Below are 22,175 nucleotides of genomic sequence, written 5' to 3' on the forward strand. Positions count from 1 at the left end.
CTGTAGTGGCTCTGCAGCACACATTGTCTTTCTGAGTGTGAATTAGGATGTGAAACTGCATTGTGGACAAGCCACAGCAAGCATTAATGTCAGCATGGGCTGAAGATGCCAACAAATGGGAACTGGCATGCTGATACCAAGACAGGTGGCACTGTGGAATAAATACAGTCACTATTCTCTAGGCATTCAACCGGGAAAACAAACAAGCAGACAAGTAAACATTGCAGAAGAAAAGACCACTGCCAGCAACAGAGCTCCTGATCCTTAGAAAGATCCTCTTGGATTATTTCTGGCAATAAAGGCTTGAGTTCATTCAAGAGAAATCCAGGCTCTCTAGATGTCAGTGTGGATTTTATCGAGTTAAGTTTGGCTATATTCTTCATGCTGGTGGGTAAATGCACACTACTTTGAAATATTTCAGGCACCTAACATTAACAAGTTTGTTCCTTCAGTGTTTTGTCTCCATGAGGGCAAGGGTGTTTGCGGATCAACAGCTAGAATCATAAGGTGAATTAGTCTTAGAAAACCATTATATGTTGAACTTAGGTTAGGTACAATTGCAGTTCTCATGGTCATATCACTTTATAACACCTGCTATTAATAGAGGAACATTAATCAGAATATTCTGATTAAGTTAGTACATAACCTCGATGTAAAAAAAAGGCCTATGTAAAGGAAAAACAAACATACAGAGAAGTCACGTGGCTGACTGAAGGCCACAGTAAGTCAGTAGCAGAGCCAAGAATACAGTCGTACTCCAGGCTGTAGTACATATACCTAATCCCAAATCTCCAATTTCACCTAACAGACACACTCATTGTAAGCCAAAAATCTTTCACTAGTGACAGTCTTTTAGCCTGATGCAACAAGAAAGGGTTTGAGCTATTAAATCTCCTTTTCCACAAATGCTTTGTGACCTAATAAAATGTTCAGAGAACAACAATTATTCTTCAAGCAACAGGGCTAAATTTTAGTAAGTTCTCAGTGCCGCTGTTCATGACTGAATTCCTTTCCTTAGCCCAAAGGCTGAGCTTAAGCAAGAATTTTGCTGCACCAATGTATTAAATTCAGACCAAATAAATCAGCAGCTATTTTAGTGTCTCTGGAGCTGGGTGTTCAGGGGCTTATTTTTTTTTTACCCCTAAAGAAAAGAATAGTGGGAGCCACCGGGGCATTAGTAGAGATTGGAAAGTTCTAAAGATGAAAACTGTGATGGGAAGATCTCACAAAAACATTAGTGCCAGTTGTCATTAGGTTGCACCAACAGAAATCTGTATTAAGACCACTCAAAAGAGATTGGTATGGAACACTAAGAACTTACTGCGTGGGCACTGTACTGAGATGATGTGAGAACCCAGAGCAAGTTTTGTGAGGTAGCAATTATTTTAGCAACACTTAGAAACTAAGACATTAAAAATACACACTGCTTTTGTCTACTTTTGATATGGTGACATTTATACAAAAAGGAAATAAAATTAGAAAGTTATTTTTATGGGCCAATCAATTTTAAACTTGAGCTTTCTAGTACAGTTTGCCTTAATATTTTAACCAGAGAAAGAATGACAACCTCTTTTCTTTCACCCTCCTCTAGCCTTCCCCCAAATACATACCCCACCAAAAAATGCCCAATCAATTTAGTTCAGCCTTTTGATGTTTGTATCAAAGCTACTACATACACATCTCTGCTAAGGAGACAGAGCTGTCAGAAGACTATGAGAGCTTTAGACTAGGTGCGTCCAAATATCAAAATAAACCTACCGCAAGTGACAATCCAGAACAGTCATGAGACACAAACACAGACAAGGAGGACATAGGAGGAAGAAATAAAAATTAAAACATCCACACACAAACATTAGTAAAAAACATGGAGAAATGACCTTTTTATAGCAGTACATTAACTAACAATTTGCCTCCCCTAGAAGGAGTCTAATCCTCCCATTGGCCCTTGGTGTAGTTATATACTCTACTTGAAAAAACTAGCCTTGCTTGGAATGGAAATGTGTCTCAAGATTGAAAACCTAACCTTATTTTAAACTCATCTCCCACTCTATGTCAGCTATATTTGTTCATAATTTTCACATGAAAACAGTTTCTCATTTGAAGTTGTGTTCAGGGCAGTGGATGTTTTGAAGCACAAATATTCTAACAGAGACCAAATTTTCCCCCCCCTTTCTGTAATATCTATCATGTGTGACTTTTGAGCTGACTGAACCTGTATGTCAGAAAGATCTTTAATTACGTCAAACTACATGGCTCTATAATGATTTGGCACAGATGTGCAGGTCAGCATGAGTAAATGTAGATCAGAAGTTCTCTTTGACAAACAAGTCCAGATTAAGATAAAAATTATAATTTCAGGATTTGATGCTTTCAATTTACCAAATAGCACTCCCTTTCAACTTTGTGTCTCAGGGGGACTAGGATCCTGCAAGATGCCAAGTGCTTATCAACTGTTATTATGCACTCTTAGCTGAAGGCAGAAGGTAATCAGCACTTGCAGGTTCAGGCCTAACAATGACTGAAGTAAGTTTTCTGGTTTTTGACAACGTTTCAGATATTTGGTACTGTACACTGCCTTTTATAATGGCATTAGATTTACATCCTGGTCTTCAATTACTTTTTTTAACAATTTGCTGTTTTGAATAGCTAAAAGATATTCTTAATATTCCACTTTCTATTTTATACCAGAACCTTTAAAGTGCTTCAATTCTCTTAACTGAAATATGCTACATTTAGCATTGCATTGAATTCAGCCAGATATATTAAAACTTGCACTGATAAGTTAACTTAGACTAAAAAATCCATCATACAGACAAAAAATGACAGCCAAAATGTTGCTTTAAGAATTAAGTTGGTAAAAGTTACTGAACGCCAAGGACTCAAAATATGTATACTGTCAGACTGCTAGGAATGAATTTGAGGTGTTAATTTAAGAAGTCTGGTTTTGAAATCTCAGACAATGAAGAGTTGGCTGGAAAGTTGGTGAACTTCTTATTAAAGGTCTGACATTTACATCAACTGAGAATCTAACCTCCTTAGGTTTGACTGTTCAAAACAAATCATATTAGTTAAATCCCAAAATATGTCAGCAAAAGTAGGTTTGAATAACTGTACAGAGTATTCTGAATGGAATCATCTTAAAATACCTATCTGTGCAACACTACAAAGTTTGAGCTCTCTTTGTAGACAAGAGACACAGAATTCAGCTTTTTATCAAATTTTCCCATGAAAAAAAAGCAAATGGAATTTGGTATTAATTACATCATGTAATTTTCCATGTAAAATACTTATTTTCCAAGAGTCCATGGTCATTTATCCAGGTGCTAATGAACATAATTAAAAACAATATATTATAACTACAACAATGACCTCACGATATGGAACAAATTCCACATAAATATCAATCAACAAATTACATATTTTTTCTCCTATAAAAAAGTAGGTTTGTTATCATTAGCAGAACATAATGAAGTTCTCAAGGGATTTTTTCACAAACATAATCAAAGCATTTCTTCCAAATTATTCTTGGTTCAGTTGGAGGAGTAGAACCAACAAGTGATGATCTGATTTTCCATGCATTGTTGAGGGGTAAATATCTCACAATTACTAAATATCTCAGAACAAAGTCTATAAATCAAATACAGGGAATCTATGAATGCTAAATTAAAGGGCTTTAAGACGTTCAAAATATGGAGAAAAGAACTCCAGCATATACCTTCTTCAAGGGAGAACTCAAAATTTCTGCTCTGATGGTTTTTAGCTTGGCCTTGCTAATCTTTCTAACTGTGGAATAGCTCCATCTACATTAGTGATTTTGTGTACTGAGGAGATTGTTTTCAGGTGTGAATTTGTCTTGTGCTGATGTCACACACTCGAGTATACCAGTGTGGCACACGAAGCATCTTCTCTCCAGGAGAAACCAAGGCTGAAACTGCACACCAGGGCACTACCTGAAATACCCTACTTGCAATGAGGATGCAAGGGTCTCCATGTCCGCTCTTTGTCCTCCTGTGTCATAACTAAACCTGGAAATAGCTCTGATAGCTCTATACACCTTTGAAACTTATCCATTATTTTCCTCTTCTTCCCTGAGATCCTTTCTGACTCTACTCTTGTGATTCAGCTGCAGCCAGCCATCAGGCTTGTAAGGCTTCCTCATCTACTCTCCTGATTTTGCTCTTCTCCTACTACATACTACATGCCTGGAGAATGCTAACCTGTTCCAGGACTCTTAAGACTGGCTGATGAGCCACACTGGTGGCTGTTCCATCACTGAACATGGCATTTCACCAGTTGTTGTGGACTGCTCCATGGGCCTCTTTAGGTACTGTGCTCTAAGCTTCTCTTCTTGGATCTCGTCCTTGATCAGCTGGCCCTAGTCCTCAAGTTCCCAGCTTTGACTTGTACTTCTAATCAACCTGCCTTCAGCCCAGCTTTCTTCTACACTAAATCCCAACTTGTGGATGGAACTGCTTATCTTATTCCTGACCATGCTTTTATCCTCTCTTTTTGGCTGGGTAATCGCTCCAGCACTGCTTTAGCTCAACTTCACCAGAAGTCTTGGGAGCACAGATTTGACCATGCAATATCTTTACAGTTATTGGCTCCTACTTACAAGGGTTTGCAAAACAGCTCTCTAAATTTCTTCAGTATTTCTTGTTTGAAAAATATAGCCCTTTGTCTTCTTAGTTTAGGAAATCTGTAAGCTGTGAGGACAAATGTATACTTCACATTTATTTCCTTATTCTGCTGCTTATTTCCAACAGTTTGCTCCAGGAAGGGCAATACTAAAACCCTGTCAAGAGAAAGCTTTATTTTCTTTCAGGAACATATTAGTCAAGTCTGCAGCCCTGAGTATTAGGTCCTGCAACCTTCTGCTTCTCTTGAACGAAGTAGATCTGAAGGACAAGTTTTTCTGCCCTTATGAAAATGATGCTGCTCTCAAAGGGCATTATACTAATCTTCTCCTCCATGTTAGTCAGTTGACTCACAGATCTAAGTATGGCCTGTTTCCATTACCTTACTCCTCTGTTTACTCCTCTCTAGTAAAAAATAAATTCTCCAAACATCACTCTGTTGAATGTCCCTGTGCTTTTCCTTCTTAGTTGTTTTCCCTTGTTTCTGTGACTCTCATTTTTTTTTCTATGGTACTGTTTCCTTCTCAGACGAACTTTTGTGTAAAAAGAGATTTAGAGTTCAAAGCTACTCATGTAAGCTCAGAAATACTGTTAGTAAGACACACAAGCACTGTACTAGGTCCTGGTCAAAGTCACTGCAGGGAAAATTGCACACATTTGCTTCATTTTGCAGGATACCCTTGATAAACTTGCCCATTCCAGGCGAGTCATTATATGCCTGCTCATGTTGTTTTTAGCAGAGCAGGGAAATTTGCTCACTGCTTCATCAGAGATGCCACACCCTGGTTCATCTGTTGTGATACCACCAGGAAGACGCTGTTAATTGGTCCCCTCTTCACACAGCCACTACTTAGACAACAAGCACAACTTTTTCTAGACACATAAAACAGAAACTTTCAAATGCAACCCAAAAGTCTGAGAAAAGGAGAGGTACTTTACCTGGTCTTTCATGGTTTTCCCTAAATCTTTAACATCTTTCATGTTAATAGCATTCTTCCCTCCCTTCTCCTTTCCCTTCTTCTTGTTCTTCTTTTTGAACAAGCATTTCTTACAGAGACAAAAGCAGCAGGTGAGGATTAATAGGACTGCAACTATGGCTATGGCTATTAAGGCCCAAGGTGGCACTAGAAGAGAAGAAGACACACACACAGAAAGAAGGTGGAAAACTGTTAGTAGGGTTAAATTTAGAAAAAACCACATTTCTCTCACAGATAAGCCTTCTTCCAGGAAAATGCCTTGCAGAAATACCTGAAATCCTTTCGAAAACATCCTGTCATCATTTATATATTTCTCCCAACTGAGCATTTGCACATAAAATGCCAATTTAACACATCTATTTACATGTCTGATGACACATATCAAACTCGGAGCTATTTTGATTCATCAACCATCTGAAAACAGTATATCCAAAATATTTACACTGTGCAATCCGTACAATGTTAGGCAATTACTTATTTCTTTCTTTAATCATCTCCCCAACCCACCTGGCATTGTGTCTGAATTGGGTGGAGCTCACTGGAAATCTCCCTTTTCTGGAATGAAATGGCATCTGATCCAAGCAGTCAGTTCTAATGAACAGTCTCTGACCACTGCTGCACTTGACAGACTCGCAGACTCCTTGAAACAGCTGCAGGTCAAGGTCACTAGTGAAGACTGATCAAGGACAAAGGACTGTCCAATACAAGGGCATTTGCTGTATTTGTCATCATGCCCTTAATGCTAGCAAAGTTTCAGCACATAGTTATGTTCTCACCTACACTTTCCTATAAACAAAAGCCTGTGTTGTGTTTTTTCACTCAGTCCAGGATGCAGGCCATGGCTGAAGCATGAATAAATAACAGAGAACACTTACCAGGATAAAATGGTCTTGTTAAAGATCAGAATTTTTGGAAAAAAGGGAATTAAGATGACACTTACACATAAGTACTCCAGAAGGCAATTATCTTAATACAAATCAGTTTTAATGACCACTGATACCCACATTTAACCAGAATACCTGACAAAACTTTAAATCTAGTAAATTGTCATTTCCTAAAAATCTTGAAATGCACTCAGTCTATCAGGTCTGCAAGATATTCACTCGGTGCATTACCTAAAGGTCTCTAATATGATGCAGAGCAAAGCCGAAGAGTGAATCGAATTTGACATGTTGACGTCAGTGAATCACAAAAGGGAATGGACATTATAAATAGAGAAAATTAACTGCCTAGAGGAGCTAAGCAGAGCGCGAAGCATTGTCACTGGAACTTCCACTACAAATTACCAGTTCAGGAAGACAACAGAGCACCTACACCTTCCCTACTCTGTATTTAAGGATTTTTTCTTTTATTGAAATGTCCTCAGTGACAGATACAAAAATAATGCAGGAGAATAGTTAAACAATAATTTCTGTAATACTTTTGTGCCTCCAACTGTTCATTAAATGCAGCTGCTATAAAAGAGAAGCTGTACCATATGTAGAAAAAATGAGAACTGATTACTAAACAAATGAATGTTAAGAGACAAACAGTGAACAGATTAACAGCTGTTTATGGGATGTATTTTATGAACTCAGCAGCAGCAATTCTGCAGTTAAAGTTGCATCATATCTGCCCTTATCACAGGTTAAAATCATGCATTAGTATTTCATTTTGTCTTCAAATCTGTGTATTAACACTTTTTAGCACAACTGACTCTTCTAATTTTTTTTCATCCAGCATGTACAAATGTAAAATCATCACCTTTCATAGGCACTGTGTGCTCTACTCAAATTCTAAACTTCACGTGTGTACTTAGTCTGTCAGACACCCAGCATCTGAAACAGTATTTATGTAACACTGTACCTAAGCTAATCCACAGGAGTTATGCCAATATGAAACGAACAATGTGCCCAAATTTATCAGCTTTTTGTTTCACTGACTTGTCAGCAGTGCCTTAGGCATGAATATGGGAAGCAATAAGAGTATGGGATGGTGTTGAGTCAGCAGGATGGCACAGTGTGAGGAAAGAGAAGAGGGACACATCAAGTGTGGGTAAACTGTGAGAACCAATGGGTTGAGGAGACAGGGAATGTGGGTGTTAACAGGATATATACATATGCATCAAACAGATGAAAAAGCCTCTGTAGGCAGTGAAGTTAGGTGCCTTTATGCTGAAAGTCTTGTGTCAAGTTGTGTTCTGGCACCGCTGCCTCCATTTTCTGGAGCATGAACAATGTAGGGTGCCTTGGGGAGCATTTGAAATACTTGCAGATACATCAGCTTCTTTTTTTATAATGCATTGTCTGCTTTCATCTGTTTGTAATTTAATTTCACCCAATAGCTCTTGTGATGCAATTAAATGATCATCAAATTAATATCTGAAACACTAAGAATTATGCAGAAATCCTTACTTATCTCTTCAGAGGAAATATGCTTTTTTTTAAAATTAAAATAAGCATAAGCACTGAAGGAAATAGAATGAAGTAACGCAAAACATCAACATTTATGAAACCACTTCAAAATTCAAGTTTGAAAAAGCAAAAAGGAATGCATTATTCTTCCCAATAAAAGTGTACTATTTGTGTCAGAAAATGGCTCATCTGAACATTGACACTGACAGGGATTGCCCAATCAGTGGATGGAAATATTAGATTTAAGACAAGTGAAACACAGTTATCACTGGCTTTCAAGTGATGTTTGTTTTCTTTTGAAAGCATGATATAAATATTTTTAAATGTTAATCATTTTGCATAATGTGGACGAGATTTTCCAGAATTACTAAAGACTTTGAGAGTTTTCATATCTGTGCTCCGCAATTTATGACACTGCCAGATGAACTTGAACTCTGGAAAAAGCCAAGGTTTTAAAAGATATTTTTCTATGAAGTAATCTCAAGGTGGACAGACCAGAATGAATTGACTGAAACCACTAGCCACTTTGGAAGACTCATTTGCAGACTTTAATTTTTAACACTCCTTCTCAACTGTGACTAGTATCTGCAAAAATCTTATCAACAGTATATGAACTTTCTTGTGTTATGCACAGTCACTCACTTTGAAGATTCATATTGGTTAATTCCAGTTGGACTTTACCTACGCTTACACAAGATTTTCAAAGAATTTAATTTTTCCAGTGTTTAAATGAACAACAATGGGAACCTACAGTTTGAAAACTATCTCCAACTGTATTATGGCAGTTCGATCAGGTTCAGTAGTGCAGTTTGAAACCTCAGGAGGTCTTTGGACATGAGCTATTGAAGAAAAGGCCTCTGTGGCAGACAAAGCAGGGTGGGTGACATGGAAAACGCAGATCATGTCCCAGGGACCAAGGTGTCAGGGAGCCAGAGAAGCTTCTTGTACAACTTGTCTTACCTGGTGTTTGCACAAGGGGGTGCTTTGAAACAAGCAATACTTACCCATGCAACCAAGAAAAAGCTATTGGTTTAAGGATAATTAATATGTGTGTAAACTTTCTGGTGTTCCAGTGCTATTTTCTTTGTTCTAATCCTGTGGGAAAATACAGAATACTTATTTTGAAGAAGCCGTCATGAATCGCTACATGATTTGGAGATTCTACAAAGCTCTTAAAGATAAATCCATAGGAGGGGATCTGCTCAGTAGCAGTTAGTAAATAAGGTCTTGAATTAGTCTTATTGATCCACTCCAGAGGATGCTCTAGGACTTTACTCTGAAATGCAGGAATGAAGCCTATTTGTAAAAGGAGTGTGTAGATAAAACGAAACACATGGCTTGCTCCTGAGCAATAGCAGGGCACTGAGGAGAGTAAGCTTTAGGATTGTGTTGATAACCGAGACATTTTGGGTACCAATTTTGCATAATTCAATCATGATGAACAACAGTCAAACATGGATGCAGCTAACGGAGATGTGAGCTATCTCATCCCTCTCTGTTGCTTCCTTCCACTAATGCCAGCCAGAGCTGTGTGCATAATGTGGGTTATTTGATGCATTTGATACAGTTCACAAATACAGCAGCTGTGACGCACTTGGATTATAATTTTAGTTTGGGTGTGCATTTACAAGGCATATCTCCAGACCATACCCATACACCATGCTTGTACTCATGTTCTGCAGCAGTCTGGGAGGGCACAATGAGTGAGTGGAAATACACGCTCCCAGAGCTCAGCTAACAGTGCTCCAACTGCAAAAGGCAACTGGCCCATTGCCGAAGCACTGCCCCACAAACTTTGCAGTGTGGGGCTGGGTCCTCAGGACCAACTGCTTCATTTCACTGACTTGCTTCTACTGAGCTGTACTAAGTTTGGCTTGTGTCCCAACCTGTCATTAAATCTTGTTCCACTGAACATGCTAGATTCAAAGGAAACAATGTATTATTGAGTTATTCAATTTAAAAGCCACAAATTTTGCCTTGGGCCTAAAACTGGCATTCCCATTAGACGATCTAAAATTATCAAATGCCTTGGAGGCCATTTGACTGCAGAGGAAAGACTGCAAGGGGGAAGTCACAAAAAAGTGTAACAGCATCAAAGTGCTACAGTTTGCGAAACAGAACAGAGTCCTTAATCCTAATGATTTTCTTCCTTTTCCATGTGCAATGCCAGAGGAAAGTTTACTAACTTAGAACTCAAATAGAGGGAAGGTCAATGAAGAATTAAAAACCTGAATGAAAAAGTGAAGACTTCCGTACCAAAAATACTGTTCACTGACAACTCCCAATTAAGCAATTAAGCATTCCCATTTAAACCCTGACAGCAAAGGACTATCAGATGATGGCAGCTTCCATATTATTCTGCAAAGGAGTCACATGGCACGCAGGAATTGATAAATATTAATAATCTATGTTTCAGAGAGAGGGCATGATGTTTAACAGAAAACTGCAACTGCCAAATAGCTGTATGTGAGGCACATTGTCATAATCTAAAGTTTTGGTAGCCTGAACATGGGAGCACTGGCAGTTTTAATTTATTAAACCATAGTTTGATCTTAGCTTTTTTGCACTTTCAGCTTCTAATCAGGAAGCAAACTCCATATATAGCCATGTTCAAACTTTCTATACAGAAATTCCCCAGGGACCAAGTTCTGGGAATCAATTTGACATTCATTAGAAATTACTTAAAGAAAATGTATTGAGAGTAAGGACCCAGGTAATGGATACCACTATCAGAGCAGAAGGCATACAAAGATTATCAATGTAAAGAAAAGAAAAAGCTGATATATGGTAAAATAACTTGTGAAAGAGGAAAAGAGAAACTGAAAATACATACTTACATATACTGATGATTTAAATACTAGCCTTCGGGCTTATACAGCTACATTTCCACCCCATACACTCTTATGTGTGACCTCTTGTTTCAATAGCATGTTTGCAAAATATTATTTTTACTTTCTTATATTTACTGCAAATTTTTTATGTGCTTAATGATGCTACCTTTGACCCATCACTAGAAAGAGCCATTACTAAATAACTTAATGAATGCTCTCATGCTGACATCTCCTCCCCTTTATTTTTTCGAGCATCTGCAGTTGCATAAGGCTATCTCTATGAATAGTTTATGGAAGTTACTGAAGCCTTAACTGAGCTAAGAGATGTGTGTTCTGGCAGTGAAGGTTCCCCATATGCAAAACAGTCCGTGAAAGTGCACTGATCAGATGGGCTCACTTTACTGAATATACTCCTGCCTATAGCTTCTTTCTTAGACATTATTATGCAAAATCATCCAAACTTCATATGCCTGAACATTCCATTCTTTGCAAGTCAACTGACACTGAACTTAGCAGTAATCCTCAATATGGCTGCAAATTTAGTCGAGGTGCTTGGGCTGTTTGAGAATATGATGTGCCTATTGTATCTCATAAAGCTGGAAGTCAAAATGCATAAAATGACTAAGATATTCACCTGAAGGCAAAACCACACCTACTATTGTAATTTGCAGGTCATTTATGTTTATTACTGCTGGTATTAATTCATCTTTTAGGGCATGATATGTTCTCTGTTATGGTAAAACACAGCTACCCAACAATTTGTCTTGTTGGTCTCTCTCTCTCTCTCTCCTTCTTCCCAATGTGTTTCGCTTCCCCTCTCCTCCAGCTCCTCACTGCTCAGTCTCATCAGCTCCTCTGCCCATTATCTCTTGAGACACATGGGGGAGAAAGAAAGAGAAAGCAAGACAGGGGAGTTTCCAGATGAGACAGGATGGTGAGGCAGCCCAAGAGAGGAAGTGAAGCTGCTGAGATGTCTCTTTGAAGGAATTACCTCAGAGAGATCGCAAAAGCCTTCAAGCTTAAATGTCAGGTTTCATCTGTATAAATACTAAAATGAAAATAGCTTCTCTGTTAACTTGCACATGCCCTCCCACTAATCAAAATGAAATAGAATATGAGCAAAGGAGTGTTAACACACCCCTACCCTCTGATGGCTGTGTCACTGTTGATCTGGGCTGCTCTCTTGGGCTCGTTATCAGCTCAACCACCAATGCACAACTTCCTTGGTGGCCATAGGCTCCTCTGGAAGGTCCCTTCGGTGGTCTCTGGCACCTGGTTGTCCTTCCCAGCAGTGCCATGCTTCTGCAGGGATGCCAGCTCTCCTCTTATCCTCTCACAGCTCTCAGCCCTCCTGCCTGCTCCTGCCTCACACTTCCTCCAGCAAATATACCCATGGGGTATATCATCTTTCACAGAGGGTAAAGGAAGAAAGCCTTTTCTTCCATTTTGCTCTGTGAAAGACAATATATCCCACTTGGCATGCAACTGCCCAGAGGAGGAACCAGAAGCCTAACTTCCTGCTGCACAGCATGTCCCTTGGGAATGACTGTAATGCTGGCCAGTATGACAAATAAAACAGCTTTTCCTTTCCAGCAAAACCTCTAAGTCACTTAAGACAGAAAACAGTGTAGGGAAAGGACTGGTTTTGGTGAAAGATGATTTCTAATCCAGTAGATAATAATTTTAGACTAATGATTCTTATCAGTTCATATATCTGCTGCCATAAAGCTTTTAAAATAAAATAAGTGAATTCAGGATCTAGATAATTGCCAGAGACAGTGCTGGGCACACTGAGCATCTGGGAAAGATGAAGAAAGCTGGAGCCTCCAACCAGACCTGGAAGCCAGACAGGTTTGCTGAAGACTTTCCAAAAATTCTATGTACCAACACCAGCTGAGGCCAAATACTTTCTAGAGAAGGGACAAAATAATCCATAAGGCTAATATTCAACTCTGACAAACAAATCTGTAGAAGTCTGAAATGACTGCTTTCTATCATGTGGAATTCTATTTTGTGGTTAAAACACCTTTCACTTTTCTTTTGGCATACACAATATATTGCATTTCAAACTTCAATTGATAGACTGTAGAAAAACAAACAGTAAAAAATTGTCTGACATGGGACTGGAATTTTCAAAGGGACAAAATACTCAAGTCATATCAATTCCACAAATCAAGAGAATAAGCCTCAAAAGTAATGAAATTGATGGGAAAAATCAATTATGCCTATATATGTTTGATTTTCTTGTATATTCTTTCTTGCCTATATATCTTTGATTTCACAGTATGCAATGAACACTGGTCTTAAATTCTTTTTCAGTTTTTGAACATTTGGAGATGCTATTTGTGTCAGATTTTCAAGGTTCACCCTGCAATTATGAGAGTCAGGGTTGTATTTCAATTTTCAAAAGTGGAATCACATTTCTTGCATACTAGAATTAGTCATGCACAGTACATGTGAATGTTATAAATTCCCACACGAGGTACAAACTCCACTGCCTAGGAAGTAAGAGCTAATTTGACACATCTTTATGCAGCAATAAAATCCTTTAAAAAAGGAACCAGTTTGTGAATTCTGACAAGATGAACTTATAGAAACTCTATCTGTCTGTTTGGCAATGTTCTGTTAACGTACACAATCTTAACACAGGATGCTATGACATGATGACTTAGGAATTAAAGGAGAACAGCTACTATTAAAAGATAACAACCATCTGAGTAATACATTAAGTTCCCACTGAAAGTAAGAACCAGTTTTATTTCTGTCTAAGATTTATTATTCATTTAAAAGGTCTCAAATAAAAATGGCTCATACATAGTAATTTTCATAGTAGATCACAAAGTGTCTTAGAAAGGAGGTAGGTAGTAATATCTGAACAGCACAGATGCAGATGTTCATATATACAGAATAAAATTACTTTGGTTAGAACTCAGAAAACACTCTGGGAGTATTGGAGCAACAAAATTTATGTCAACTGCAGCTCCTAGGCATGCACCCACAAGTACAGGGAGCTAAGAGCTGGAGGATGCCATGTGCACAGTGCAAGCTAGGGCACCAGTGAGAAGCTTGGGTGCAGTGGCAACCTTGGATCTCACCAGAGGAAGCACCTCAAGCACCACCTTGGTGCATGCACAGTGTGTGGGCCCTCATAGCACAGAGGCAATACAAACTCACATCCAGAAGGAACCCCTCCAGCACATTAGTTTTGTGTGCCATGAGTGGCACCAGAACCACACATTTGTCAGAGGTGCCCTATATCCTTGCATCAAGCCCCTCACGGCTGCAATCTTTCCGACACATCTCACTGGCACCTCAGCTGCTGCAGTGCCAGGAGCCTTGCTCAGCCCTTAGGGTACCTGCTTCACTCTGCTTCTTTCCAAGCAGCAAGGTCAGAGGACTACTTTCAGATTTTCTTCATGGATGTTTCATACAAAAGAGTGATGCTGTTGAAAAGGGCTGAAATGTGGCACTTCCTACCCTGGTGTGGAATAGTTACTGTCTGCAGGGTAACTACTGTTCCACAGAGAGTGTAATGACATGCCACACCCTGAAAATATTCCAGCCTTGCAGAGTGTTTGGGAATTTAAAACCTAATTTTATCTCTACAGATCTGTAGCATAAACAGGGACGTCAGTTTCATTTGCCATGCTGTGCTGCTGTGGTGCATTGACCCCAGCTAGATCCTAGGTGCCCACCAAAGCCACTCTATCCCTCCTCCTCTCAGCTGGGCAGAGGAGAAAAAATAAAACCAAAGGTTCCTGGCTGAAGAAGGACATGGAGACATTACTCACTCATTACCATCATAAACCAGATTCAACTTGGGGAAATTAGCTTAATTTATTACCAATCCAGCAGATGCCCATATGAGAAGCCATATTTCTTTTTGTGATGGTAATGTATCTGTAAAAGTGTATTGCTTTTGCTGGGCAACAGTGTATGCTCAGTGGAACCAAACAAATATCTGCATATCTTGATCTCTTATTTTAAATGTACAGCTAAAACTTTGAACAAGATTATTTCATTAAATATTATCATTATTAATAGGCATTCATTTGTGAGTGGGTACTGCCTACAGGCACTGGCTCAGAAGAAATGCCTCACCAGATCAGATGTTGTGCACAGATGAAATAAAATGACAGTCTTGCCTGAGAGGCTTTTCAGCGAAAGGTCCCAAGCCCGTGTGGTGGGCACGTGCCCATTTCAGTCTGACTGCTCACAAGAACTATTCCCTTGTCTAACCATCAGCCTACCAGAATGCACCAGGCATATACACTATCAGGTCCAGCCTGTTCAAGCACATTGCCTAACATTCCCCTGTGCATGGCCCTTGCTAAATACCCTTTCTATCCTCCTAGGATCCTTTCCACCTAGGACATGAATACCCTCTTTCTAGACAAAACACAGACACAGACTGACAGCTCCATATCTTACCAGTGGCCAAGATTATGGCTAAGACAAGGCCCTGAAAGAAAGGACACAGAAAACCAAGTGACCTTCTTTGCCAGGACCCTCCAAAAGAAGTGCCTAAGCTGACTTTGTTATTGAGGTACTAGCAGTTTATCCCACACAAACCAGATCTCAACCATGGCTCACTCTGGTGTTTCAGGTGACAGTTTTTAGAAGGAATGCCCCAAATAAAAATGTGGTATATTCAATAATTCTTCGGGTTACATAGTTTTGCCTATTTTTTTTTGCATAAATTTTTGTATTGTAAGCACTTTCATGTTGAACCTTTCAGTGTGAGAATTAACTCCCTATCCCTAGTCACAATGACTGGAAGATCTCACATGGTTCATCATTTTTGTTTGTAGGGTGTCTGTAACACCAAGAATGGTCCTAAAATACTTATGTGCCATTGATGTAGGTACAATTAACATGAGCCATGCACATGTTGATGGAGACCGAAAATAGGATATACTTTGTTGGTCCAGTGTTCTCTCAAATCTGAATTCAAGTGGATGCTAAGATTGCCAGGTAATCCTGGTCTTGGTGCATGGCCAGCAATGCTGACCAGGTGCACCATATACAGGCAAGGGTTCATACCATATATCAGTTATAGAAAGCAGCAGAGTAGGGTGCTGGAATTGTGACTGTGTTATTCCACCTCCGGCTGGCTCTGCTCACCACAGTGGGACTAAGCGAGGCTGGTTGTGATTGTATGTATGCATTTTTCCAAGGGACCTCAAATTGTATATCAGTAATGTTGTGTAGCGGTATGAGGGAGAGAATTCCTGGCAGGCACCACTATCCTTGATATGGCACTCTGCTTAGCTCAGGAAAGGGCATGACACCGGTTCGTGAGACTGGGGGCATGATGGTGTGAGCTCTGCTGCATCTTTATATGATGCATGCCTGGTCGGCCAGGGCAGCAAGGTGATCTGTTCTGCAGAGTGCAGTGTTCCAGACTGCCTGCGGGGTGCCCACTGAAGGACTGAATGGTCCTGGGCCTACCCTAGGCATTCAAACTAAAATCTTTTCATGACCTCCATCTATTAAGCAGATATGCTGGTCAGGATATTCATAGCAGATGCACAAATTCTGAGAGAGCAGGTACTGACAGCCCAGCTATACTAAGCCTCATCCCAGTGGTGGGATGAAAAGACAGACCCGTTCCTATGGCAAGCCTCACCTCTGCCTCAAAAAGCACCACAAAAGACAGATCCCTTTGTTCCCTCCCTGCCAAGACAAACTTGCCAACAAAGCACCCCTGGTATAAATGTGCACAACAGCTTTTGCAGATGCCTCTTCTGTTCCATCAGCACACAGCTGCCACCATGACGTGTATTAGAAGATACTATCAATCTGTATGTTATGAGACACACTGCTAATAAAGAAAAATGAAATTTGATTATTCACAGACTGTATACAACTCAGACAGAATGTTGTTTTCATCTGCTGTTTAATACAATAGCAGGTTTTGATATTTCTTTCTCTTTTTAAGCGTTCAGTTTTATTTTAAAAGACTCAAGCAAAGAATCTAAATATGGGTTGGGCCCTTGCCTAGTATTTTGATCCTTTTTTATTCTGCAAGAAGCTACCAAGGCTGCAAGCCCATATCAGTAGTGGCCTTTGTAGTAAAAAAATCTATATTCAAGGTACAATTAAGTTTAATAGCCATGGTGCTCTTCTTTTTCAGAAGCTCATTTAGCAGCACAATTATGATGAGGATGATGATGATTGATTACTAACTTCTGCCATTTTGCACAAAAAGCACCATTCCTGACTGGCTAACTATAAATGCTGTAATGATCATTAACGTTGTTGCAGGAACCACTGCCAAAGTGATAAATAGATTTGGTTTACATTAGCTACCAGTCTAAAAGCATCATTTGACCTCATTAATAGATATAATCAAATCTGGAGTCATGCTTCCTAAGAAGGAAGATATCCTTTTCAGAACAAGAACTCCATAGTTTTTTTCTGGTCTCCATAAATACAAAAGCTGAAATTTTGTTCCACTGAGGTAAGGTCACAATTCTATCCAAAATCCTTTGTGCAAATACTAGGCATAAGTTTGTCTTATTTTTTGTTCAGTCTGGAAGAAGTTAAAAGTGCTCCTCAAGCTAAAACTGCTGCTAGGAGGCATTAAAAGCTACCTGTACAAGACCAGTGAAGCTGTGTTTCTTGGAAAAGTGCTCAGTTTCCTGAAAGAACCAAGAACACAACACTTATGTATTCAGGTCTGTAATTTCATGTTACTATGTTGAAATTAGTATTATATGGTTGATGCACAGATACAGCTCTTTAGGTCTGTGGAAAGACAAAGCTGTAGACTGCATTTGAAGCCTTAATCCACATTTCCTACATACTACTATTTCTCACTTCCTTCATCTTTACTTCTGTAAGGTACATATATGGCACACTCCTCACTGTTGCTGTGCTTCTCAATTTGCCTACCTAGCAATGTTGTAAGTTAATAATTCAGCATGCCTGGAAAATGTTTTCTTTTGTGTTGTGCTTCAGCCTCCTGCTAATTAGCCTGAATAATTAGTTTACATGAGCCCTAGTCAGGCCTTATATCCAGCTAGGCCATGACTGTGTTACAGCTGTAACTATAAGTTGATAGTTTTAGTTTAGGGGATGACATGGATGTGAAAAACCAGCCTGGAAAAGACTGTTTTGTAGTTCACATATCACCCTGAAGGACAGCACAAAATGTTCTTGCATGGTCTGTATTAATACAAGTAGTTTGTATCAACACTTTTTTTGTTGACTTATCAAGCAAAAGCAACTATCATCAGTCTGTCTCTTAAGACAGAAACTCTCCCTAAAAATTTTATCTAGTACTTTGATCACCCTTTAAAAAAACTGACATAGAGGGTAAAGTATGACTCTGCAAGGGACAAAGGAAGAACCATGACTAAGAAGACTTTTCATCGACTTCTATATTCTATTTGGTGATTGCTACTGATTCTAAAATGTATCAGTATTGATAATGGGAACCAGAAATCTGTTCTCCCCTCTCATTTTGTCCTATAGTTTGAATCATTTCCTACACAATGCCATGACTTCAGCATGAGTTAGAAGTGCTGTCATACATTAAAGCTTTTGGCTGAATGAAGGAATTTATTCTGTCTCCATTTCCTGCAAGAGCACTCTAACTATCAGATTAATATATAAAGATTATATATATTATGAGTGGTGAGCTGTGCTACCAGTTTAGTATCAGAAGATACCAGCCTTGTTCTACCCCCCATTCATCAAAAAGAAGGGCTGTAGGCATCTGTCCTTCGATAGAGAATTTTCATTCCCCCATGTTAGGTGGACCAGTGAACCAGTATGCTGCTCTGAGACATGTGCTAAGTGTTTCAGATGAAAAACCTCCATTTTAAATCCCTGTATCTGGCTTGCTGCTGGACAGCCAGCCTAGAGGCTTTTCATTGTTCTGAGACCCCTTGCCTCCCACCTGTGCTAAGTCTGAAAGCCAGCCATGTAATACTAAATGCAGGGTGCAAGGTTTTCTCAAATGATGTCAGTCATTTTTCCTGGATATGACAGAAGGAAATAAATCCCCTCTCTCAGTACCAGACTCCATCTTTGATTATCTGCAGTAGGTGTCAGTTGTGCCTTATGCTGTCCAAATGAAAACCAGACACATTCTAGGCACTTGCATCCCTTATGAGATCTAGTTGTACAGGCTCAATTCACAGAAAGAGCATCCTTTCCTCCATCCTATTGACACTGACTGTGCTCAGCACAGGTTGATCCTACAGGTACATCCAGGCCGGACTTTTTGTACTAAGTGAAGCATTCCTGTAAGGGCACAATGAAAACTCAATGTAGAAATGTCACAGCTGCTTCTGCTCACTGGGAAGAGGACAGGAAACAGAACCTTATGCCAGCTCTGAAAATCGATTATTAAACAATCTTGCTTGACTTTACTGCAGTGAACAGTCATCAGGGTCTGACTCTAAAGCTCTAGGCTTCTACCTACAGTCCTCTGGTTGACACCACCCCATGTTCCGTGCTTCTTATATTTGAATTGCTTTCTGAAGGATGATTTGTTAATTGCATAGCCAGAGAAAAGTATTATTTTCCTTTTAAAAATGGGCAGTCAGCAGACTTAAGGATCACAAAGAATGCCACTAAAACTTGAGAGCAATCAACCTAACCTCACACCCTGTGTATGTTCCTCTCCTGAGACTGGCATACATTTTATTACCAAATAAATTTTTCACTTAGTAATATTTTGCTCCAGGATTTACAGCCAGCCTTAGCAGCTGCTCTTAATGAGCACATTTTCTTACTGCTATTTAACAACCACTGCATCCCCTCATTGTCAAAAGTGCATTGTCAAGAGTTATTAAAATCATTTAATTAAACCCTATTTCTTCTTATTGGATTAATTTCATTGCTGCTGATCAAAGAGACTGAAAAAAATAATCAAATCTTAAAATTAGAAGTACATAGCAGAGTTCTTGCTGTGTCTCTATATAAATACAATTGGATTTGAAGTGATTAACCTCAAGTTTGGCAAGAAAGAGAAATTAAAATTAAAAGGGAATGCTATAACTAAGCCTAAGAAAAATAACCACTTCTGGAATTACAAGTCAGTCTGCTGAAATCAGTGGTCATGGTCCTGATGAATTCTGTCCAGTGAGGTTTCTGTCCCAGCTTTCCAATTGCTCTTGCAAGTACTCTGCCATTAACTAAAGAAGCAGCTCTGCTCTCCCTTAATAAGAACTTTTCAACAGCTGACAAACAATTCTTTCAAACCTGTATCATCACCAGTACTGAACAATTAATCCTCCACCTCCTCAGAACTGAGTTAAGAGAGAGGCAACAAAAGAAAATGGGCTCTGTGAAGCATGAAGAAATAAAAATAAAAAGATCATAAAGAAAATAAACATTAATGGTAGATGAGCAATCAATAAAGTCCAAAGCTTGCAAAGATTGCCTTGGAAAGTAAGAGCTCTAAAGGAATTTAAATAAGTATAAATGGAACCTCAGAAAGATTTATTTAAGAGTGAATTAATTCTCCAGAGCACTTTCCTTTTTTCTTTCCTTGCATGATTGTCTCTTAGGCTACTTCACTTTCTGCATATGGTGTCACAGGACAATAACACATTAATCTCTAAGTTATACATGTTCTTCCATAGTGATTATTCCAGCAAGCAAAATGTTAACCCATTTAAATTAATGCAAATGAGATGGTGGTTTGTTATTGGCTGAAAGTGCTTCAAAAAAGACTAATAGTGATTCACAGCTGCAACTTTGCATCTGCAGTCTAATTAAAACTAATCTAATTAAATATGATGCATCTGTAAAGCTACTTGAGCACTGCAGAGAACACACAGAATTTCTTTTATAGCTGGACAGAGCTTCCAAGAGCAAGTGTGTCTGTCATTTCACTTCATTTGGAACCACTTTAATAACAGGTGAATAATCAGCAAATAAATTATCCGTAGCTGCTTTGGAATTGTTCATTCACAAGGTATCCACAGATACAATACAACAGCAATGGAAGCCACATTGACTGGGGGAGGTAATGTCCTTTCATTACACAAAATGATACCGTTGGAAAAAAGAAAAGAGCTTAAAGCTATGTCATCCTTTAGCCTCACTTATTAAGGCAGAACTCTACAAAAAACACTTCTGCAAATGTGTTATGTTACTGACAGCACACAGCAAAATCACGTGTCATCAAAACCTTGTCTTATCGAGTGATTTCTTCTAAAATATTCTTATTTCAGATTTTTTTCCTGGCAAATAAACATTCCACAGACATTTTATTCAGTATGAAAACTTATTGCTCTCAATTGAAATTCTTCCATAACCGATTCTAGCACTGAGAACTAAAATGGCCACAAGGTAATAAAATAATGTCTTTTTTTTCCCTCTCAGAAATTCAGATATGAAACCCCATGTTAGAAAACTGTCTTAAAATGTGTAAACCAGCTATACTCAGATGAAGGAAGGTCAAAGGAGGACAAATCTTGATAAAAAGAAAATATCATCACAACATACTTCCATGAGGTACTCCAGTAGACAAAAATACTCTGTGCATTCCCACCTTAGAGAAGTAGTCTGAACTGTCTTGATTCTATTACAACCTAAAATAACCATGTTTATTGAAAGCCAAAGATAGAAATGTATGGTGCTTGGCAGGAATGTGAATCCATGCAGAGTAAAGAGGCTCTCAGATCTCATTGTTTTTCTTCTTTTGCCCTTTCTCAGGGCTCACCAGATTGTCAAAATGCTGAATTTAGTAATATACAGATTGATAAAATGTTGAATTCCAATATGTCCTAGACACTCTGGGACAGGCATGGCTCTGTATTCCTGGGCAATTCTCCACATTCAATACAAGACTTTGTATTGAAACAGATTCATGGAGTGAAAGCATGGCAGAACTGTAGTGTAGATATGACACTCTCCTAGAAGGCCAGCAAATTGACTTTTCCTAGCATTTTAGATGAAATAGTCACTGTATGAAAAATTAAAATAGTCTTGAGAGCAGAGCACTGAAGACTTCTCATTCCTTGGTTGGAACCCTAACCAGTGAGCTATTTACCCCACACAAGCCAGAAACTAAGCCACTTCTCCCACAGAACAATGTTTTTAAGTCCCTGGGTGTCCCATGCAGGATTTCTGCGTCAGCCTCAGTGAGACAGAATGCATTCTCCATCCAGTTTAACCTTTAGGCCATAGGCTCTTTCTCTTCTCTGTGGAGTGAGATACATGGGTTTAAACTTGTTAAGGGTGACTAAGATGCAAGCCATGTTCTTCCTCGTCTCATGACAGTGCCTTAGCAACTATCCTTACTACAAAATAAAATCAGGGACAACACTAATAGCATTTCTTTTTCCTTCTTTAGCCCTGCTGGTAGCCCCACTA

General features: G+C 39.0%; 1 protein-coding gene across 2 annotated transcripts in view; it reads right to left on the reverse strand.

Annotated features, from left to right (window-relative positions):
• SYT1 (synaptotagmin 1) overlaps positions 1-22,175 on the reverse strand; it is a 127,510-nt gene that overhangs the window by 88,556 nt on the left and 16,779 nt on the right. For both annotated transcript variants that reach the window (XM_027747797.2, XM_027747796.2), the window contains exon 2: positions 5,577-5,761. In XM_027747797.2, the coding sequence (XP_027603598.1) occupies positions 5,577-5,761 (185 nt within the window). The remainder of the gene's footprint in view (positions 1-5,576; positions 5,762-22,175) is intronic.

Source organism: Pipra filicauda, unplaced genomic scaffold (assembly GCF_003945595.2).
Source record: "Pipra filicauda isolate LSUMZ 115617 unplaced genomic scaffold, ASM394559v2 scaffold4_size7858003_pilon, whole genome shotgun sequence".
Taxonomy (NCBI): domain Eukaryota; kingdom Metazoa; phylum Chordata; class Aves; order Passeriformes; family Pipridae; genus Pipra; species Pipra filicauda.